Genomic DNA, 23,712 nt, shown 5'->3' with positions numbered 1-23,712 from the left:
TAAATTATATAATCTCCTTATCTTTCTTAAACTTAATCCAATTATTCTAAAAAACTTGAAACCTAATTTTCTTGATTAGACTTTAACCAATCCTGAAGTTATATAAAACTAAAACAAGGTTATCTAATTTATTTTTAGATTCTTAATTTAATTAATTTATATTATTATAATATATAAATCCCTTTTCAATATATTCTTGAAAAATTAAATAATCTTTTTTAAGAAAATAATTCTTATCTCTAGACTATTCATTATTATAAATATAGTATACTTTTTTATAAACTGAGTACACAGCTTCCATTATTTCAAAATTAATAATAATATTAATAGTAGTAGGAAAAGAAATTTGAATTAATTCTCGAATTGTAATCTAAGGTATTTTTGTAATATTAGAATTAAAAAGAATTTTTCTTATTTTAATTTTTTTTTAATTTTAAATTCTATTATGATTTGTTTTTTTATAAAAAAAGCAAAATTATTTAAAAATTCAATTATTTTTTTAAGTTTATTTATTCTTTAAATTACTAAAATACTTTTTTTTTTCCTATATTTTCTTGATTGGAGTAATAGATTCCAATATTTTATTGAAATCAGAATCCTTACTATTATTATTATTAAAAAAAGCATATTGAGATTCAGATTCTATATACTATATTATTTAATAATATATTTTATCCCAATTTATTATACTAGACCATTTTATATTATATTTAATTATAATAATATATCTTTAAGAAACTTTAAATAATATACTTTTGAGGAAAAGTTTAATGATTTTGCTTTTTATTAAGGTTTTGTCCTTAATAAATTATTATATAATCTGATTAAATTATTAAATATAATAACTAAAGTTATTAACTCTTATCCCTCCTTTCTTTTTATATTTTTTAATAAATTTTTGTAAATAATTACAAAATATATTTTCTAAATAAAATTGTTATTAAAATATTCTTTAAGAAAAACAGATTTGAAATACTTTTTTCAATTCCATTTTTTTATTTATTATTTTTTTATAGCTTTGATTTTCTCTCAAAATAAGTAATCTATTTGAAAAGATATATATATTCAGAAGTCTTTAGCTTATATTCAATAATTCTAAAGAAGGTATTCTATCCCCTTATACTATTTAATAATATTAAAATCTTTAAATTATAATATTCTAATTATCTCAGATAGAAAAACTGAAAATATAAAAACCTTGGAAAAGTAATTTAAGTAAATAGCAAATTGTTTAGCACTAAGATTTCCTTTTATTTATTTTAGATCAAAATCTTTTTCGGGTTTTTTGTTATTATTTATCTTATAATCAACTGAAGTTATAATTAGTTCTAATAAATCCTTTTCTTAATTATCAATACCAGGAGTATTAACAATAAACAAGAAAATCAAGGATTTAGAGTTTATAATAAATAATTTATTTTTCTGAAACTTAGTTTTAAAATCAGGAGTAGATATATTATTAATTAATTATTATTCTATATATAACTATATTAATATAGTATAAAAAATAATTGAGTAATTGAATAAATAGTATTTTTTTGTATAATATAAATATAAATCCTCTCATTTTCTTTTTTAATAATTTTATTAAAATTTAATAAAATTATATTCTCCGAAACTTTTATTTTTTTAAATCTTATAAAAAAAGAAAAAGATAAAATTATGGGTTGATATTTTATTATAGAAAGTTTTAATCATAAGTTTCTCTCAAAAATATTTCTAGATATTTTAAGATTAAGCCGAATAGATCTTTTTTTATAAGCAATTTTTTATTTAGATTTGATAATAACCCTCCTCCAACCTCACCATAAATAATTTAAAATTTTTTGAAATAATCAAATTTTACTTAAATATAAATAATATTAGAAAATATAAAGATTTTTCAGAAAACTCAAAACTTCCTATATTGAAATACAAGAAATAAATATTATCTAATCTTTTTTAAATCTATTTTGTAAAAAAAAACTTTTTTTTTCGAAATTAATTATTTATCCAGATTTCCATAAATATTGCTAAAAAGATTTTCATAAATTATTTTTGTAATCTTTTTATAATAATAAAATATAATTTATTTATAAATAATTATATTCTATTTCAGATTCATATAAGATTACAATTCGATTTTTGAAAAAGAGATATATCCCTCTCTCCATCCATTATCGAATCAGTATTATTCAACTTTTTCGCAATACTAAATAACTTCTCGTTTTCCCATTTTCTATTGATTTTTCCAAACCAATAACTTTCTATTTTTTGAAGCAATTCAAAAATTCAGATTTGCATACAGCTTCCTAATCTTTTAATATTCTTCTCTTTATATAGATTATCAATATAAAAGAATAAAAGGTGGTAGAATTATAAAATAATTTTTTATAAATATTATAAATAAATCATTGAGATATAATATCTCCGATAAAGAAAAAAAAAAGTAGGTTCTATATAGTATATTACGAAATGTATAAAAAGGTAAATAGGAATTGATTATTTTTCTCTAAATTACACAAAAAAGATCTATAAATACTAGCTACAGAAAGAGGTCACGTGACCAGTACCAAGTTTCGCTCACACTATTGTTTTAAAATATGATTTCTATTTAAAAAAAAAAGTTTTTAACTTTCTTAATATTCTTTCCTTCATGTTATTTCAATCTCTACAATTTTGATAGTTTTCTCTGATTAAGATTAATATTTTGATAAATTACATTTAATATAATTATAAGTTGGTTATACTTAATTAAAATGATTATATATAAGATGTAATCTATAGTTACCCTATAAGCCTCTTTTATAACTACTATTTCTTCTTTTATTTCTCTAAATTATTGGATTAATAATATATTCTTGTTATTATTAGAAGAATATAATTGGATTAAATGAGTATTATTATTAATACTCTACAGAAATTGATTAATAGTTTTACTGGATTGATCTTGAATCACATTATAGATATTCCGCTTTTCTTTTAGGATAAGTGTTTTTTTTATTAAAATTATAATAATATTAATAATTATTTGATTAAGAAATAATTAATAGATTGCTTTATATATAGAATAAAAAGAATTATTAAAATAAATAATAATAATAAATTAATTAGATATAATATAATACAAAGACTTTTTATTAATTCTTCTAAATTATAAAAATTCTATAATTTATAATTGTGCACGGATTGGTATCGGCCCGAAGTAGCCCTGTAGGGGCTATTCATGTGCCCTCGTCAACCCTTACACGGATTGACCGTGACATAAAATCTATATTATAATATAAAGTTTTTTTAATCTAGAATTATATTGATTGAATTAAAAGCAATTGAATTGTTTTCGTATTAGATTTAGCAAAAAGTTGATTAGATCAAAAAAAGTCACATTTTGGACACATGTTATGAAATCGGGTATATCGAGCCTTGGCGACGCTAGACAGTCGCGTTCGAATACATCATCGAGAAAGATACCGCACCGACTCCGTGTAATGGACATCTTTAACCACATCAAGATGCTATCAAAGAAAGCATGCAACACTGTACATGTTACTCATGTAATATGGCGATCACGTATCGGTGAGAAGCAGATGTTGCTCTTGAGGGATGGGCAAACTAAATCAATCTTTATTCGGTGTCGCTTGATCTTACGGCCGGGTGCCGTGGATCTGACAAATGTATTCCTTTACGACTCTAACATGATGCAATTCATTAAGTAGTTAGTCACTCTTATATGCGGCCCCGAGAACTTTGGTTGAGAGATTACTTGCGTCAAAAAGACTTAGTAGGCTTCAATGAACAGATCTCGAACTGGTCTGATAACAACCGCGTAAAATTCTGAACATTATGGTGGTCGAGTACTTAACGTTTTTGTCTTGATGTTTGGCACTTCAGGACGAAAGAGTATAACTCAGAAAATTTGATTGAGAATCTCATTACTGTATAATTACCCTGGAACCGGATCTGTATTCTGACCGTCCGTTTTTAAACTTCAAAGAGCACGCCTGTCTCTATCTTAGAGTTAGGTTGTGCATGAATTGTCGATTTTAGCTCAACTCTGAATCGAGAACACTATTGCTCTGGTCTGACCAGGGACTTTGTCATCGCAGACGACTGTTTGCTCCGAGGTTCTGCTTTTCTGCTTCAATGCATAGCTTTCTGTGGCGCGAAATTATCGCAATCAAATTAAAACTATCTTCCCTGTATATTACAAGGTATACCAGGTGTATAGCTTTCCTGTTTTTTAAAAATATAACTTGTCAATTGACGTGCTACAGTTTGTCCAATGCATTTATGGTTGTTGTTTCCCATTACTTTCTAGCTCCCGTCTCCTGATACTCGGTCCGTGGGGTTATAGTATATTGCATTTATTCTCATGCTATGATACTCGTAGTCCCGATGCCGTGGTACGCCGAGTTCCGATGTTGTAGTAGAGTTTATTCCAGTGCTGTGGTACGGCTGATTCCGGCTTGATTAAGCGTTCTTGCTTCATGCTCCCCCTAAAGCTTCCAGAGTACTGATCTCTAAGAGTCTGTGCTCGTAACAGGACTACACTCTTCCCCGGATTATACTTATCGACCTCTTGTCGCGCTTCTGAGATCTATACTATGGCATAGCTAGTAATATTTCGTTTCCTGATTCTCCGCTTCCACACTGTAGCATAAATAAGCCGGTTTCGCTTTTGCATGAGAATGGAAAACAAGATGGGATTAAGGGTCAAGAGTGGAAGCTCCCAGGCACATAGACTATGCAAGCTAATTAGGTTGGATTGGTTGAGGATATAAACTTCCCTGGAATATGTCATTTCCTCCTCGGAATTCTGCCGTGTCAATGAAAACGATTCAATCTCTAAAGTTCTACAATCTTTACCACGTGACTATATCAAATTTAACGCTTCGATTTATGTCATAAATATGTATAACTGTGGAGATTTTTTGCATGTAATTTATTTTCTTATTTGATCTATTTCTATTCAAAGGCTTGAAGAAAGCTAGATATTAACTAGACGACTTCGCTAATTATATTAGCAAATAGCGGCTAGTAGTCAAGTATGCCTTGAAAGTGGCCGATGATTTTGACCGGCGCAAACCAAATGTCATTACTTGATAGCCAGTAGAATTCCGACTGGCTAGTTAATCAGGGTTCTACTGGCTAGTTAATGAGACTAATTAAAACTTTTGTTCTTCGTTTGTCCTACTATATCTTACGCATTATGGCCGCTGAGACAACCACCGCGGTGACTGGTACACAGTGAGTCCACCTGATATTCCACTCACATAAATCTTGCTAATTGGTCTTCATAGAACTCAAACTTTGACTTCTGTCAGTAGCCCTTCATTCATTCAGAGATTGTTAGAGCAGTGGTTTCAAATCAGTGCATCGGGACATGTCACATGCTCTAGGAAATCGATTTTTCTACTTTCACAATTGCGTATTTCCCTGCTGATATCTGTTTTCACAGCTCATCACCACTTTGGCGACTGCAACCTCTACAGTGGATACTACTTAAACACTCACGACAACTAATACGATCACTATAACATCAACCACAACAGGAACTACCGTGAAAAGATCACCAGAACCACTGATCAACGATGCACAACTTGACGCTAGAAATCCGCCACCAATTCCTCCATATTTGAGTATATTCGCAGCTTCTAAGATATCATCGGCTTGCAGTTGTTTGTCATTGCCAACTCCCAGCACTACCGTAACATCCACTGTACAACAAACTAGTACTGCGACTTCCACGCCACCTGCTGTCACTTCTCAAGTTCAAACAGTCACTTTTGTCACAGTAAGCTTTTGATTTTCTCAGAATCTTCTTTTTCACCTATCTCTACGACTGTTCAAACTTTTCCACGCGCAAGATGATAGACTTTCTGGTTAGCAATTACTGACTTTATCCCTGCTAGGTAACGACAACAGCTATCAATACTATTACTGAAGTTCAAACGCTGACCAAAACGATCTCTACCACCACAACTGCGACCACAACTACTACCGTGATTGTGACAGAAACTCCAACACCACCGGTAGCCTACTGCGATCAAATGACAACTCCTGGTCCATACTCCTTCCTTTTTGGTGGACCAGCATACAATGAGATCTACACCGGAGATTACAATCTACGCAATTGTTGTAGGATCTGCTGGGACATTGAAGAATGTGTCGCTTTCACATTCGAAGGTAGCGAACCAGACCAAGTGGCGTTCTGTAGCTATTCTCTTAGCGTTACACCTACTGTATCACCCATTCCGAATCCACCGTCTTACTGTCCATCCGGCGTCGAAGAAGAGGAACGACTTGCAGACCAAACCTTTTTTGCTTATACCTATTCTGGACCTTGCGATCTTGCAGGTGTACAGTATGTTAATGGCGGCTAGAAGAGTATCAAGTCAGACAGGAGTGGTCTCGAGAGTGAAACAATCAAGGAATGAATAGCGTGCGCTTTCTTTTCGTAAACGATGCTGTGTTTTGGGAAATTTGTTTGTTTCATACTACTTGATTTATTAAATCACCACTACGTCTCCACGTATGCATCATAATTTTCATACAGTAAAGATACTATATATATTATTACGAGAATTCAAATCACAGTACCAGGCTTCTGATTGATCTTTGACTTTGGAAGCTCTAGTGAGAATGCACGCTGAAAGAACGAAGGTATTATGATCCCAAGTTTTACACAACCATTTCAATATATCCTGTCAACACTCTTGAAGTAGATTGGATTCGAGATCAAACCAAAGTCAAGAATGAAATCGAACTGCCAATGCCAAAGATGTTACTCATCTATAAAGAGACGGATAGTATTTGTCGGGATATCGATCATGTGATCATAAGAGGGTACTGTGTATGTAACCTAACGAAGCGCTAGCGCTTCTTCACTCCATACATTGATACATTACTAGCTAGCTTCTCATAATTTCAATGATCAGAACCATCAAACCTGTAATAGACAAAAGGACTTTTTACTTATCAACTGAATTGATTAACAGTATCTAAACAACACATTTGAGAGTAATGAGGTAAAATGCTCATTGAGAGGAAAAAACATATTCAATCTTGAAGTTGACTTTTTCCTGAGAAAGATGCCCAATTATATATGAGAAGTGACAAAAGAAGTATCACTAGAGTGTCTTTATCGTGACTATTATATAACTTGGGATGTTTCGAACAAATTATTTGATGGTGACGAAATGGGTTTTAATTGTACCGATGTAAAGAGAGTAGCAAGTAATATTCGACGGGAATACAGCTTAATATTAACAATACCTAGCAGTATTTACTTCTTTATGTATGTAGGAACAAGGAAGAATCTAATCATCTCGCTATGAGTCACGCCTCATTCTCGATCTACAAGGAATCCAAGCTTATCATATCTTGCTAAGTAAAGCTGACCAGGATGTCGAGTAACCTGCGGATGACAAACGATGTTTGAATAAACAGTCATCAGTTCAAATCATCCTCAAAACCATCACAAGCTCTGTTCTAAACCAAAACAATTTCCTCAAAAGCGAATCCCTCTCCCCCAACAGCCTCCCCATCCATTATCCCAAAAACATAGCATTCACCCACCAACCTAAACCTATTCTTCTCATCAACCTCTCTTAGCAAATACGGGACATCACAACCCTCCATCACATATACTACATCACCTTCTTCCGCATATCGAGGGAATAAGCCAAAATACCCCTTTCTCGTGATCCCCCATCTACGATTCTTGAGCACGAATTTCATGGCCTCGCGCAACTCCTGAAATATTTGCCCTGGTAGTCTTCGCGCGAGATTAGCTAATTCAAGCCTGCCTTTTCCGAGGGGCTTTTGCTGTCGCGGTGAATACGTTTGGCCCTCCAGCGATGGAGTCTGACCGGTAGATGCATCGAGGAGGAGACTTATAATTTCAGCGAAGGAATCTGGGCATGGGAGTTTTCCGGATTCTGTTTTACTTCCTACGAGGGTTTGCCAAAATGCATGAAAGACTGTATGAGAAGTCGGATAACGTTTCGATTTTGAGACGAAAGTCCAGAGTTCCAAGAGCATATTGTTGTTGGTGTGTGGATCGAGATAACTGACATCGGGATGTTTGATCGTTATGCTGGTTTTAGCAAGAGAGTCAAATGAGGTCCCGTGTATTCGAAGCTCATTCCTAGATTCATCGTTGATTTTAACATACACTTTATTCAATTTGAACTTGAATGATCCGCTGGCATTATAAGTCCCAAGTTCATTCGTTTGTCGGCGTTTTCTCCAGTCAGGTACCCATGATGGAAGATCAAGAGACTCATGATCTATGGATTTAAAAAAGATGCTTGGAGTTAAAATTTGTATGTCTTTGGTCAAAGCGTGAATTGCCACGTCGTGGTAGAGTTCGTTTTCTGTAAAATCCGCGTACCTGACTTGAAACCTTTCTGCATCACTGCATACCCCAAGAAGCCCATAAATCTTATCTCGTGGGTCAAAACATTGACCACCTCGAGTGCTCACAAGATTATCAAAGATATGTGTCCCATAATCAGCGCTACGATATTGTTCGCGCTGACTAGTCAGCCCTAGTACAGTTTGGCTGATATCACTTAGTTCACCGGAGTCCTTAACGTTAGCAAATTTCAGCTCTAGCCATTGAAGTATTCCACACTTCGACAGGTGGTTTACAGCTCTTGAGAATTCGTCCCACCTAAGTAGCTCGTCGCCACACATGATCCATGGGTTGTTAGAGAGCATGACTTCTTGAATAATCCAAAGCCGCGTAAACCATGGGTGCGAAAGAAATTTCCAGAGAGCATGCCAGGTCTTCGAGTCCGATTTTGGTAATTGCATTCTCTCGAGATTTTCGGGATCAATTTTCAATTGAATAAACAGTAATTTGACATTGATATCTTTGAGGAGCTGTATTGCAGAGTTGGAAGCAGGCTCGCACCGCCCTAGCCAGATCACAGTATTGAATGCATGCTTATAAATTCTTGCCATCAGCGGAATCTGCATTTCCTTTTCTTTATTATCATCTTGATTTATACAAATCTGGTCAATCCACATGACTATGGGATGATCTTCCTTCCGCATGTTTTGCAGTGCCATCTCGAGGGAAGTTGTGATCGCTTTATCGTGTCCGCCACATTCAATACTTCCATCCATACTCGATGAGCCCCAGGTATAACTTAGTGCTGTATACCAGATTGGGGTTGTTATATTCTCCACAGAAAGCGCATGCGTTGTGAATGCCGTCCTGTGAACTTCAAACTGGTCCACAACGGTCTCATACTCAAACTCGACTGAGCAATGATGCAAAGAACCGCGCAGCTTTTCACTATCGCGCCCCGGCTTAATTTCAAGCACACGGATCTCGTATGGGTTTACGATAGTCTTATAGAGTCCGCTATGATCGTCGCCCTTGGGTGTGTTCATCGTCTTATCAGACGCCCATGTGCGGATTTCTTCCATAGAAAGCCATTCTTCTGGCTTGAAGTTGGTAGCCGGACCCCCAAAAGCAGTCGAGAAATTTTTAATCTTTGCAAACTCAAAGTCTGCGTCGTTCGCGCTATGCTCCGAACCGTGATACGGAAGAGAGTAGACGTTATGTTGTTTATTGGTGGTCGCCATCTTCTAGGCTCGGACAGTAATTGTAGGTTACTCTGGAGTTTGATACAACAAGCTTTGACATGGCGGTCATCTAGACTTATTAGTTACCTAGCATGTGACAAGTGTCAATATATTGCATTATGTGGGGTTGATCAGAAACGTGGATTAATAATGAACATTAAAAACTTCTCAGAATTCGAGAATTTTTACCCATCACAATTCGATGAGCCCAAGAAACTATTGCATCCATAGGTACCTGGGTATTTGGGTGTCTGTATGGTTGTCTACCTATAGCACAGGCTCAAGATTTCCTATACGATATGGGAAAGTCGGCGGAATTTCCGTTTTCGATTGCAATGCCAGGAGCGCAATCACTCAGGAACTTTCACATCTTTGCCAACGGTCTTGGCCAAAGTCAAAATAAATATCAAAATATGAACTGTTAATGATCTCCTTAAGCCTAAGAGGATAAAACATCTTTCACGCTGATAAAACAAATATGTTGATTATTGGAGTCAATATCTACGTCTGCAATCTATCGATCGGTAGCAAGCTGTTTGTGATCAACGATACTTACTCACTCTTATTACTTTGTGTCTCTGGTGAGTCGATTGTTTATGGCGGAAGTTTTTCATGTTTTACGCTCCAAACATGTCTCACTCAGCAAGTTCGATAATCACCTTGATTGTTTCCTCTGTCTATGAACCCACCGCATAAACTGCTTCCATGTTTCCTAGTAGAGAGTCATAATATCTATGCCATTCGAAAGATGCGCAAACGATGACTATTGGTGAGAAGTGAGTATAAGTAAGCACATGTTCATATTAATTCCTTCTAATATCAGATCACTTTCAATTCCCTTACTTTAACTACCTACTTCCTCTCAGACTATCAAGGCGAAAATGGCAAGCTCTGAAAGTGCAGGGTCTGGAAATAATGGTTTGCTTAGAGTAAGACTCTTAAACGTTCAAGAGGCTCCGCGCCTCTCTCAAGCAGAGCAAAAGATTCGAAATGACGCGATGCAGAGCTTGGACTTGCAAAAAGCTTGGGAAGAGGGGCCAGAGGGAAATGAGTTCATACAAGCAAACTGTTTCAGTGTGCGACCATCTCAAGCACTCGTCGACAAAAAAATCAGAATACGCAGATACAAAATCATTTTTGGCAAGCTTCAGTTACCATTACGAAATAGAGAAGACGTCAGAGACTTATTTGAGGAAATACTCAAGCAACATAAGCCTCAAAGCACCTCATGGACATCCGACTACTACTCTTGTATCATTTCTACTGATCCTCTTTACAGCGAATGCTCGGACGAACCGGGCTCTGCCATATCTATTGGACACGAGCAAACTATCCAACTCAATGATCGAAAGCAAACAATAAAAATGACCAGTACTCTATACTTTGAAGGATTTTTCGACATAGATTCTCTCAGAAGTTATTTGCGACCAAGAAGAGCTTCAACTCAGCAGTCATCAGACACGAGTCTTTCAAGACAGGACGGAAACTACTTGCCTCTTGAGGACCTTAGAGCCCTGAACCTCATCTCATGGGACATAATAAACAGTTCTTCCTTCAAAGGAGGTCGAGTTGGAAAAAAGTTTTATCCTCATTGTAACCCGAGACGGATTGTCAATCGATCGAACACCAGGTTCATCCCTCCTCAGCATTATGTGTACGATATACATATGGGCTTCTTTACGTCCATGCTTCCTGGCCCCCAATCAATACTTCTCAATGTAAACACAACCACAACGGCTTTCTTCCCTTCCAAGATGAATTTGCAAACTTGGTTAGATGCGCGCTGGGGACACTCGTCTAGTTATACCGGTGTTGCTCCGCGAACTGGAAAAAATGAAATCAAGGGAGTGCAAGTAACTTTCGATTTGGATCAAGTCCCCAGAAAATATATCATCTCGGATGTGCATGATTTGTGTGTTTTTAAGGCGAATTCAGGAGTATCACCTCAAAATGATTCTTCAAAGTCGGTCTGGAAAGACATGCAAAGTTGTGAGTAGTAAATTTCACAAGAAAACGCGATAGCTTATTGACCCAGAATATAGGCTACCCTGGTTCCGCTCACAAATTCAGCAAGACTGCTTCTTGTGTCAATGTTGGAAATAGTTCTCATCCAAAACTATTGCCAGCAGACCATCTACGGATTTGCGAGTGGCAAACAGTCCATGGGAAATTAGACAATCTATTCACTGCGCAAATGTTAGGATTCGCGAAGAAAACGCCTTTTGAAAATGAACAAGAGATAATGAACAAAGCTCTCATACCACTGGGCATAAAACCCCCGGTTTCTCAGATTGTGCCGTGGAAATCTCCATATGAGGTGAACTACCAGGCATTTTGTTGGGAAACTGTAGACTAACCCGTACAGAAATATGGCTTAACCGTGGAAAGAAAGCTGTTAAATGTATCCTCGAGACATTTGGCCCACCCATCTTTAACATTCAGACCAGGAAAAACTAAAAAACTTATCAGCGCCTCCTGGAACCTGAGCGATGTGAAAGAATTCAATCTAGCCCAAAAATACTCTGAGCTTAGGATTATTTGTGTGACTAGAGAGGAGAACATTTCCGATGAACAAAAAAAGATTGTTTCAAAGTTCGCGGAGGCTCTCGCAACTCAACTGAAAGGACATGGCCTTCAGACACAATCTTTCAAAGGGAACGTACCCACCGTTGCCTGGCCAAAAGTAAACGAAGAGAAGAAGCCTTTCAAAACTGCGGCCGAGAGACGAGAAGTAGTCAATGGTCTTCTAACTACTTGTTTGAAGAGAGGTAACGTGACCCGTCTCGTATTTGTGATATTACCCGATAAAGACGCCGCGATCTACTCTGATATAAAATGGTGGGGAGATTGCAATCTTGGTATAGCGACGATTTGTGTTTGCCCACCAGCGGTGAGAAACAAAAGTTCTGGTATTCTAGACAACTTGAGGTATGTCTATCAAGTCATTCGTGTGGTGGCTGTGCAAAGTTAGACTAATGTGTAACCTAGCCTCAAAGCTAATTTCAAGCTTGGTGGTACAAACCATATCATAGGTGATGTCAAAGAGCCATCGAAACTCATCCGGTCCATCCGAAATGATTCCCTAATGATTGTCGGTGCTGATGTTAGTCATCCTGGCAAAGGGTTGGATCCTGAATGCCCATCCATCGCCGGCGTAGTCGCTTCTTTTGATTCCAAATTCTGTCATTTTGCTGCATCTGCTCGCCTCCAACCAAATAATGAAGAGGTACTCCATATATCATTATTCCTTGAAAGATTTATTTTCACTATTTACTAACCGGTTTCTTATACACCCGATTTTATAACGTATATCCAAAAGAAAAAGTACTTTTTTCAATATTATTTAATCGAAATTGGAAAATTAGAAAATGTAATTTAATGAATATAACTTCAAATTCAAAAAACTTTATATCATAATATAGATTTCAATTGATAAAATTTATAAATAAGATTTAAATAGAATTGATCAAAAATTTATTGAATTGAAGGTAATTGAATGAAATTATAATTTTTGAAATAATTTTCGGATTTTTGAATTTTCGAAAATTGGATTTTCATTCAATTACTTTTAATTCAATGAATTTTTAATTGATATTATTTATATTTTATTTATTGATTTTATTAATTGAGATTTATATTTCTATATAAAGTTTATTCAATTTAGAATTATATTAATTGAATTGGAAACAATTATATTATTTTTTGTATAGATTTAACAAAAAATTGATTAGATCAAAAAAAGTTATGTTTTGAATATACGTTATGAAATCGGGTATAGTTTATCTCAGATCTAAGCGGCATGGTCAAAGAGAGACTACAGCTTTATCAGGAAGAAAATGAAGGGAATCTTCCCCTGAACATTCTTTTTTACCGAGATGGCGTTAGTGAGAGTCAATTTGGCATGGTACTTACTCAAGAGCTTCCACAAATCGACAAAGCTTGTAAGGAATTCATGGAGAAGCAAGGAAAATCTGATGTTCGTGTCACGTTGCTAGTCGTCACGAAGCGCCACCACACCCGTTTTTTCCCGCTTAACTTGAACAAGAATACCGAGAATATAAGTGGGGGTCTGGTGGTTGACAAGCACATCGTGAATCCGAATCAAATGAGCTTTTTCCTTCAAAGCCATGATTCCCCGCTGGGGACAGCACGATCAGCGCACTACACTGTCATCGCTAATCAATGCAAATTGACTTTGGATCAACTAGAACAGGTGGTAAGATCTGATTCCTTTTTGAATATACTCACATTGACAGTCCTTCCAGACACATAAATTATGTTTTGTGGGTTCTCGCGCGCTTAAGGGATTATCTGTCTGCGTTCCAGCAAGATATGCAGATATCCTTTGCGACCGGCTCCGGTGTTATATGAAGCCTGCGCTAGATGGAGGACTTCGTCATACTCAGGATCAGATGCAGAAGAGTAAAGATCCACTCGCTCACTATCACGGGGCACAGCAGGCGTGGATTTGCCCGGGAACTAAACAAACTAATCCCTGGCACTGTAATCTGAACAACATCATGTTCTATTTGTAATTTACAGGAGAGTTTATGTCTTTATCATGAGTTCTTTATGAGTGCTTTTCAGGTGTTATACTTTCGGGTTTGATTTCTTATGCTAGTTGTGAGTTTTCGATACGTTTTAGTTTTTTATTAGAAACTTGGTGAATATTTTTTGATTGCTAGCTTATGCCATAAGTTACTGTGCTGCGTGGGCTGAATCTTGCAGTTTGCATTAAAATGCAAACCAAGCTTCTGAAGTTATTCTCCAATCCATCGGGTTTCTAACAAAACGCGTGCTTCAACAACAATCTTTCCTTCGCAATTATAGGAGTATTGGTGAAGATACAATGTATGTAACATTCCATACGCGAGTTGTGACAAGCGTCCTTTTATTTTGAAAGTGTGTTGCAAGGATTTCAAATAATCTTTCCTTTTTGTATAACTACTAGATAACCTCAAAACTCTAGTTGGAAGTTGCGATAATCGCATCTATTTGATATATTGTAGCATCTGAAGACTAGGATTAGAGTATTCGATAGTCCGGATTGTAGTTTAATGATGAAGATTGTCAAATCCTTAAATTTGTAAGGAGATTCGGGCTCTTTGAGGGATTGAATTTGATTGGAAGATTGAGTTTGATTGGAAGATTGAAATATTTTGATTGTTTTCAGACATTCAAACCCTTAGGTAGGTATGTTGTTGGATTGCGGTTCGGACTGTCCTGACTGAGTGTAGATTGACCGTGCCGCTGGTTTGTCAAATTCTCGAATCAAGAGTAGTAAATTCCAATAACTATACTCTTCAATCAGTTTGCAAATCTGACTTTCATATGGGATCTCGTCTCGATTGCCTCTAACTGCAAACTTGCAAAGAAAGAATGTCATGTTTGTATCTTGGTTTTTTGAAGCCCTCATTTATTGCCTTTAATTGACTTTGAAGTTGAATTTACTACACTCACTTGTCCTCATTGGAGTTTTCTCTATCGAATATAAAGCAATTATATTTTTTCGCTTGCTGAAATTTTGCACGGAAGCGATGAATGGCATATCAAACTACTTTGCTTGTGAATCAGTAGGCTGCCGCCAGCTCAGTAGATCTGACATTTGATCTCATAATTTTAGGGAATTGAAGTATAAGTAGTGTAGAAAAGTCTGAGTAACGATCTGAGCATCGATTAGACTAGAGTTCTTCACTTCCTTGAAAGCAAATTCAATTCTCAGAGGATCTCAGGCTTGTGGAAAATGTCTTCAGAAGAGCGTAAATGCTCAAAATGTCCTAACGCACCGGAGAACACTCAGCACTATACAAACTCCTGCAAGAAACATTGGCAATCTTGGAAAGACCAAGTCTGTGACATTTGTTTCAGTCCCGACCATTCATGTTCACTCTGTCCCGAGTTGAATGGCAACCAATATACTATTTGTAGCATTTGCGGACATCTTCATAGCCAAATAGCGTGTTCTTTCATAGAAGCTCCTGATCCTATGCAATATACGAAAGAGAAGTATGAAGCATACATGAGACAAAATCCCCCAAAGAATCAGCCACAAATAGTCCCGTCGACTTCATCTGCAGGCCCTTCGCAAAGTGTACCCTCAACGGCAACCTCTGGGCCACAAGTTCAATCCCATGCAACTCAAGCTCAGCCTCTCCCACCCGGCTCGATCAAACTGGTCGCAGATTTCATTCCACCAGCAAAGACAGCAAAAGAAGTTGAAGAAGAGAAACGGGCAAGTGGTTTTCAAAAATTGGTCCATCGTCAGGCGACAGCTGTTGAAAATACAGGCGCTCATCTGCCTGCTCCTGTTCAGTCCAACTACTTCAAAGTCACCTTCAACTCCGATCTTGATCTGCGAAGATACAGGATTCACCTCGACAAAATCGATAAAAAAAATGTTGTCAAGCGTGAGCTTCGTCGTACTTTGATCGAAGAGCTACTCCTACAAGTTCCTCCTTCGGGAATTTGGGTTTCGGACTACTCGGAGTACATTGTCTCCGTCGGCAAGCTTTATGATGAGTTAACTGATGTGCCAGGAGCGACTGTCGAGATTACTCATCATCGTCATGGTCGAGATCAAACCTGGGTTCCAATGCATAGCCTCATTGTTTACGAAGGCCCTTTTCAAAGAGATGCTTTAAACACACATGTGTCTTCGAGCGGTTCGACATTCGTACCAGATGCGGATCTTAGGATGCTGAACATTATCTCATGGTTTAGAATCAACGGCTACGCTTCACCGCATGCACCATTGTTTGATGGATTCCGGGTGGGAAATAGATTCTATCCTAGTGTTGGGGGTGTAATTCCTTACCATAAGGTGCCATTGGATGGTGACGCGAAATTCCTAATCAGAACTGGCTTCTATACATCGATGCGGCCAGCTGTTGGATCGGTGCTGCTGAATGTCAACACCGTAACCTCAGCCTTTTTCCCTCCGGTAATACTGAGTACTTGGATTCGGTTGTTTTGGCAGCAAGAAATTCCGCCAGTCAATGAACGAAGTAATCTTATAGGCCTTCGAGTCACTTTTGTTGGTGATGGTGCGAATCCTAAAACGAGAGTCATTCGTGATGTCAATGGTTCAGATGTTAGTCAAGTCACTTTCACACCTAGAGATGCCAACGGAACCCCAGGCCAGGTTACCTCTGTTTATGACCACATGAGAAATAGTAAGTTAACCCTTTTAGTGGTTCGATACAGAGAAGTTTTGCTAAATTAGACAGAATATCGATTGTTGAGATTCAATTCCTCTGCCTGCTGTTTGAATATGGGGACAGCAACCTACCAGAAATGGTATCCGGCCGATAACCTGCGAATTGTTGCCGGGCAAATCTTCAAAAAGATTCTTCCGGATGATTTGGGAAGTTCGATGATAAAGATTGCTCAGTGTGAGCCCGAAAGCAGCAAGAGATTAATCCTCAACGGGGCATTGCCGTCTCTGGGAATTCCAGCTACCACGGGTTCCTTCTCGGTAAGTACCTATAGAAACTTCAGTAGATACCATAGTCACTAAAAAATGTAGCAATTCGGCCTCAGTATTAATGATGAGTTTGTAGAGGTTGTTCCGAAATACCTTCGTCAGCCCATACTGGAATTTGGCGAAGGGTCCCAGTTTCGCATATCCACGCAACCAAAGAACAAATCTTCCTGGATGCTCAAGGATAACGATCGTATTTTCAGGTTTGCTGACACTGGAAATTCGATTCCTAATCTGCATATCATTCGGCTCAGGTCCCACGACAATGCTAGTGTAGATCAAGTGAGGAAATTTGCCCAAGATCTCGGATGGAAAATTGGAAACTATGGTGTCACGCTCACAGGCAGTGCAATTATCTCCGATGCTTCGTCCTCGCCAAATAGGCGGCTCTTTTGTGCTAGACTTGATGGAGCCCTAAGAACTTTGCGTTCAAGAAATGGTAATAGAAAATCGAGACTTCTTCTTGTAGTAGTCCCCGACAGGGATATATGTACCTATGCAAATATAAAGTGGTGGGGTGACTGTGTCGCTGGTATCCCGACAATTTGCATCACCAAAAAAGTGCTTACCAAAGGGAAGTTTTTCAACAATAGATTTAAACGGGACATTGGAGTTATCTCTAATATCAGGTCTGCCTCTACTCAATCAATTCAATAATAATGCCGATGCTAATTCTTGACCAGTCTCAAGATAAACTTCAAATCGGGAGGTACTAGCCATTTCCTTAACGACGTGGCAAGTCAAAGAATCTTCTGGGCTGGTGCGAAGGCAAACACGATGATCGTTGGAGCAGACGTTTCGCATGCTGGTAAAGGTAGGGATGCGACGTGTCCTTCAATGGCAGGGGTCGTAGCTACTTGTGATCAGCTATGCTCTCAATACTTTGCATCCGCTCGCCTTCAAGAAAATAACACCGAGGTAAATGGTATCTTCCCATGTACACTTTTGCTCGTGAGTCCTAACTTAGAAGTTATAGTCGATCGCAGACCTAGCCGACATGATTGGAGAACGCCTTGACAAGTACAGGACTGCGAATAATAATTCTCTACCAGAACATATACTCTTCTATCGCGATGGTGTGAGCGAAAGCCAATATGGAATGGTTGTGAACGATGAAATTCCTCTCATCAAAGCTGGATGCAAGGCGGCAGGTGGAAGAGGCGGAAGAGGCGGTAATTGGTGCCCAAAAATTACTCTGCTAGTAGTCGGAAAGCGTCATCACACCCGCTTCTTTCCCAAATTAGCGAAAAACGACCAATACAACAACAACCTTTCATCCGGCTTGGTGATTGATTCCGGGGTAGTTACACCTAATCATTTCAGTTTCTATCTTCAGAGTCATGATAGCGCACTTGGGACAGCAAGAAGCGCACATTACATTGTCATCATAAATGAGAGTGATTACACACCGGAGCAGATTCAAGAGACGGTAAGTGACTCATTATCTCGCTTTATTAGGGCCTTATTGACAAAGTCTTCAGACGAACACTATCTGTTTCACGGGCTCTAGGGCATTTAAAGCTTTGTCTGTTTGTACGCCGGCCAAATACGCGGATATTCTATGTGATCGCATGCGTTGCTATATGAAGCCGGCTCTGGACAATGACTTCGCTGCTACTTCTCCAAATGACTTGACTTTCTATCGAAACAACACAGGAATTTGGATTGATCCTCAACAGAATAGAACCAATCCCTGGCATCCTGATCTTAACGATCTGATGTTTTATCTCTGATTTCACAACAGATTAGATTACCTCGGGATCCTTGACTGTTTTTAAATCTTCTACGGTCTTTTACACATCGATGAAAGGGTGTTGTGGCAGGTATGCCAATCTTTCTGGGTCTGGGTTTGAGTATGCGATCGAGCTGGTCTTTTTTGAATTTTTTGCGCTTTTGCGGGTTTCAAGGACTTCAGAGATAGCAAACGGGATGGTTAGTCCCAACCTAGCCGGGTGTCCAATAGTCCGGACTATAGTCCAATAATAAAGACTTACAAATTTTCAAATCAATTAGAATATTTATACCATTTGAGACGTTGAATTTGATAAGGACATTGAACTCGTTTCAAATTTCTAATTGCTTTTAGATATTCAAACCTTTTTATTGTTGGATTGTATTTCTGACTGGAATACACTGTCAGGTTAGGATTTCTCATCAATTGATGTATATCATTTCGGTAATACAACTCAATTGAATGGTTTTGACTTTGCATTATCATTGGAAATGACATCAGTGAGCAATTTGATGATGGATAGGCTGTGACTTGTGACATGTGGATACACGAAATCGTTGAGATGTTGAGAAACTTCAATTTGAGGGTAGCTCTTGAACCATTGTCTCGAAAACTATGAGACTTTCTTTAGATATTTAACTCATGTCAGCCTATAGCTTCTTATAAAATCAAATGGCATTGGAATTGTATTTGATTTTTCGCATTTCGAAAGGACTCGAGGTCTACTGGGTATTGGACTAATGGAGGTAGGAATCACGTTAATGTCCCTGGTGATTTCAAATAACCAAAACATATTTAATGTTCATCCACGATATGACACTTAGTCCCAGAATCTAAAATCTCACAGCATTTAAAATCTTTCCTTCTCATCATCCCCGTTCCTCTCCTAGTCAAAAGACCCTGTCCTGTCTCTCACCAATTAACAGCACGTGATTCTCTTTCCCAGTCATGTTCTTCTTGAAAGTCACATATATTCTTATTTGAACTCCATTAGATAAATAATACGTAATTTTACAGTCTATGACTAACCGCTTCAACTAGATAATTTATATGCTACTGACCCCAAGAAACAAAAACCTTGATTTTTCTACCGGTTTTAATAACCTTCGTGCCATTCCGTGGCTGAAGTGTCGATAATAGGGGAGTTCCAAAATGCTTTCAGTGTACTGTGAATAATTTCTCCTGTAATACAAATTCGATTTTCCGTACTTGGATTTAAGCCTTAAACGGGCAATCATGTCTAGGAAAAGCTATCGGCCATCTTATAACATGGATCGGAAAGCAGTATCGAAGTCTCATGTTACTTCGAAATTGTTCTTGTAGTAGCAAAACTTCCCGAAAAAAGACTTTTGATTCATATCCTATCTTTCGTCTAAATAATGTCATTAAATTTCTTCTTTCTTTCGTCCATCCATCTCATCTATATCTATAGAGGCTAATACTGATAGAACAGCCAACAAATGCTCATCAATCATGCATCTATCACAACCAGCAAAAAGACAATCCAGTGAAATGCTGTAATATTAGATTTGGCTGCCACTCTCTAAGCAGCATTTGATGTATGGAGTTTACCAAGAATTCACCATGAGTGCGAAGCATGGAGTACAAGTATCAAAAAGATCAAAGGTCCGACGATCTAACCTCAGAGTGTCTCTTCTCAGCCAACTCATGCTCCATTGTAGCTGAATTCCCATCAATACTTTCCATATCTCCTCGATGCCAGAACTTTCGATGAGCTACTCTGATAAACCATGGCGCAGTACCACCACTAGGTTTGTATGTCCAGTACTCCGCATTGTCAGCATCGGGTGGAGCCAATCTACCCATGGAAATCTTTTGCGTCAGGTAAACGGATCCATTGAGAGCAGTATAAGTCATCAGACCAGCAATGAGTCCATATGCGACGGAATAGGTGTAAGGAATCGAAACGATAGTGACGAAAGCCGGAAGGGCATCGCCAATATAAGACCAATTGATTGAAACTACCTGACGCATCATCATGCATCCCACCAAGATAAGAGTACAACCAGTGGCCCACGGAGGTATTGATGCGAATATGGGGGCAAAAAAGATTGATATCAAGAAGCAGATACCGGTTGTGATGGCTGTTAAGCCGGTTCGGCCACCCTCGGTTATACCAGCGCCAGACTCAATGAATGCAGTTACAGGTGAACATCCGAACAAGGAACCGATGGAGATCGTCATTGCGTCGGTACAATATGCTATCGTAGATCGAGGGAAATCTCCGGTTTTTGGATCAACTGCTCCTGAAAAGCGTGCCATTGAATACAATGTAGCTGTACAATCGATAATGTCAACATACAGGAACGTAAAAAGCGCCAAGGCAAAGTGAGAGCCTGCAGCTGTGATATCCCAATCTTGTGCAGCAAGGGTATTGCGAATTGGGTGAAATGCGACAACTTGTTTAAAGAATTGAAAACGTGATTCGCCATCAGGCGTATAAGGAAAATATGTGAAGGTTGTTCCGCGCCTAATACACAAGTAAGCTTGGCGAAAAATAATCTTGTGGGTAACACTTACGGCCATGAAAAGATAGACACAATCGCAATACCAATTATTATCGCAGATTTAAATCTGAATGCCATTAGGTACGAAGTTAAAAATCCTCCAAAGATAATTCCGATCCACATCTACAATGGAAAATCAGTAAATTGTTTGCAGTGAGAATAAATCTAAATAGAAATCTCACTGTAGGGTTTGTCATCTGATGACTAGTGCAGGCTCCTGTAACGTCGAGGTATTGAGGAGGACACCCTCCCAAAGCGGTTGGAGTTACCGCAGAGCCAGTCATGGCACCGATTCCTGCGGAGTATGACATTCCCGTCTCAGTCAAAAACAGACCAATTCCGACACCACTTGCGACCTTTATCGAAGCAGGTATTACCTTGACAAGCCATTGCCGCATGCCAATCAGGGATAAGAAAACGAAAATAAACCCTTCCACAAACACGGCTGTGAGAGCCAAACGATAGGGAACAGTACCAGTTCCATGAAAACCAACAACTTGATAGGTAAAGTATGCGTTGAGACCCATACCGGGGCTAGAAATATTAGTGTTCAGTTGTGGGAAAATTCTGCAGAGGAACTCACGCCAAGGCGACAGGTAGATTGGTGAAAAAGCCAAATGCCAGAGACCCTATTCCTGCCACTGCAGCAGTGGCTGTAATCAAATCTCGATTGATATCTAGACATTATTAGCATAAATAACAGAATTTTCGAATCGATATATCCACTGACCAAGAACGCAAGCGGCGTAGGTAGAATCTGTTGCGCATGACGGATCTTCAGTATCATGACAGACACAAGTACCACCACTTTGTGATAATACTGTCGACTTCAAAGCAATGTTAGCTATAGCCTATTCTGAAATGTCTCCATAAGCATACATTGACAGCAATGATATATGCCATTGTAAAAAAGGTCGTTACCCCCGCTCTGACTTCCGTGATAAATTTGGCATTTTTCTTTTGTTGTTCCTGATAGAGCTTAGTATTAAACAAATTTCAGATTTAATACTTGAAGACTTACATGGCCACATCCATCAAGACGAAAAACTCTGCCAAATGTTGACTTTGAAGCTCTCGTATTGAGATTATTGATATACTCTTTGATAGATAGCATGATTCGTAGACAACGATGCTGTTCTTTGCCAAGTTTGAAGCACACGATTAGAACGTGGGAAAGTCCTAGAAGTTATACAGTAACGGTAAAAAGCTTGAGTATTTTTCGGAACAAACTTTTGATATGACAGCGGAAGCATCTGGACAGAAGAAGGAACTTTTTGACAGTCAAAGATAATGGATCGGAATGTGAATTTCAATTTGCAATTCAATTAATTTTTCCAGCCCCCCATGATCAAAACAATAACAACTTTGTAAGTTCAATCTTCCTTGTTTAAAGTAGTCCTTGACCCTTTGAAACTGGGGATCAAGAGGGGTATCACTGTAGACTACCGTGTAGGACTGCATAATTCGGCAAGGGATATAATGGGAACACAACGATAGGCTGAGTCTGGTTCGCAAACTAATCAACGGATAATGGCATTTGAGTAATAATGGTTGGGGAACGCCTCTTTGTGATAGATCGGAATACCTTGTGAATCAACGTTTCGGGGTATCATGTTATTCTTTCCGGTTAATTCTCTTGGCATAAATCTCAGCAGCTCGATGAGGTTCATAAGCATTGGATATTCCCATGAGAAATATTGAAATAATGAATGCAGGTACCACCACTTCTTGATATCTAATCAACAGCTCTCGTGAGCCTGTGGCTTCGGTTGTGAAACGCCATCCCCAATGATCATCCTGTGATACCTCTGTATGGCTTGCAGGACACAGCTTTTGGGCCTGGTCCCGACCGTAGCTGCATGAGATTTGCAGAAAGCGGCGGACACAGCAGGGGGGTAAACAGATAAAAGACGACATAATTCGGGAGGGTGCATGTTATACAAGAATCACCTGAAAATCAACACAGAGTAGATTTTAAGCTATGAAGTGGATCAGACGAAAACCTATGTCGGGTTTTATTGATTAATTCGGATGAAATGGAAGAATGGAAGAAGAGCGTTCAACGTCCATAGAGTGTTTATTAATTGGAAGTTTGATTGACGAATACCGGTTATGTGTCGTGATAAGAGCAAAAAAATAGTTGATGTTGTGTTTGATATTTAAGTTTGTTACTTATCACAATCGCGAAATATGATCGCGGCTCTTTCCGGATTAGACCTTTTTAGGTTAAAGGCAAGGTACATCCTTCCTTCCTCCTCCCTTTATGCTCTTGCTTCCCCATTCTATCCTTTGCACTCAAATTACACTCATCGTTCATTGGATTGTCTAACCATGTACAACGCGTCTTTTGATATTGGATATCTTCCAATTTCTCATGCTTACTAAATGCTGTG

General features: G+C 38.0%; 5 protein-coding genes across 5 annotated transcripts; 3 read left to right on the top strand and 2 right to left on the bottom strand.

Moving 5' to 3' along the window:
* Positions 1 to 5,188: 5,188 nt before the first annotated feature.
* Positions 5,189 to 6,362, top strand: EAE98_001604 (uncharacterized protein; the record flags this gene model as incomplete). The annotated part of the gene is made up of 4 exons (XM_038949223.1): positions 5,189 to 5,226; positions 5,280 to 5,407; positions 5,532 to 5,773; positions 5,892 to 6,362. 4 exons carry the CDS (start codon positions 5,189 to 5,191, stop codon positions 6,360 to 6,362), a joined length of 879 nt encoding a protein of 292 aa, XP_038814208.1.
* A 1,108-nt stretch (positions 6,363 to 7,470) lies between these two features.
* Positions 7,471 to 9,579, bottom strand: EAE98_001603 (uncharacterized protein; the record flags this gene model as incomplete). Its single annotated transcript, XM_038949222.1, has 1 exon — positions 7,471 to 9,579. The coding sequence occupies one exon, from the start codon at positions 9,577 to 9,579 to the stop codon at positions 7,471 to 7,473; it is 2,109 nt and encodes a 702-aa protein (XP_038814207.1).
* An 881-nt stretch (positions 9,580 to 10,460) lies between these two features.
* EAE98_001602 (uncharacterized protein) lies at positions 10,461 to 14,194 on the top strand (the record flags this gene model as incomplete). Its single annotated transcript, XM_038949221.1, has 6 exons — positions 10,461 to 11,568; positions 11,622 to 11,896; positions 11,945 to 12,507; positions 12,568 to 12,805; positions 13,409 to 13,795; positions 13,845 to 14,194. The coding sequence occupies 6 exons, from the start codon at positions 10,461 to 10,463 to the stop codon at positions 14,112 to 14,114; spliced, it is 2,841 nt and encodes a 946-aa protein (XP_038814206.1). The 3' UTR covers positions 14,115 to 14,194.
* Positions 14,195 to 15,322: 1,128 nt separating this feature from the next.
* EAE98_001601 (uncharacterized protein) lies at positions 15,323 to 18,928 on the top strand (the record flags this gene model as incomplete). Its single annotated transcript, XM_038949220.1, has 6 exons — positions 15,323 to 16,751; positions 16,806 to 17,053; positions 17,105 to 17,688; positions 17,743 to 17,977; positions 18,036 to 18,488; positions 18,541 to 18,928. The coding sequence occupies 6 exons, from the start codon at positions 15,323 to 15,325 to the stop codon at positions 18,790 to 18,792; spliced, it is 3,201 nt and encodes a 1,066-aa protein (XP_038814205.1). The 3' UTR covers positions 18,793 to 18,928.
* Positions 18,929 to 19,930: 1,002 nt separating this feature from the next.
* On the bottom strand, positions 19,931 to 22,433 carry EAE98_001600 (uncharacterized protein; the record flags this gene model as incomplete). Its single annotated transcript, XM_038949219.1, has 7 exons — positions 19,931 to 21,282; positions 21,333 to 21,442; positions 21,502 to 21,853; positions 21,903 to 21,996; positions 22,050 to 22,146; positions 22,199 to 22,288; positions 22,341 to 22,433. 7 exons carry the CDS (start codon positions 22,431 to 22,433, stop codon positions 20,412 to 20,414), a joined length of 1,707 nt encoding a protein of 568 aa, XP_038814204.1. The 3' UTR covers positions 19,931 to 20,411.
* Between the last annotated feature and the right edge of the window lie 1,279 nt (positions 22,434 to 23,712).

This window comes from Botrytis deweyae, assembly GCF_014898535.1.
Source record: "Botrytis deweyae strain B1 chromosome Unknown BDEW_003, whole genome shotgun sequence".
Classification (NCBI taxonomy): Eukaryota; Fungi; Ascomycota; class Leotiomycetes; order Helotiales; family Sclerotiniaceae; genus Botrytis; species Botrytis deweyae.
Note: the sequence above shows the minus strand (reverse complement) of the source record. Positions and strands in the feature narration are given on the sequence as shown.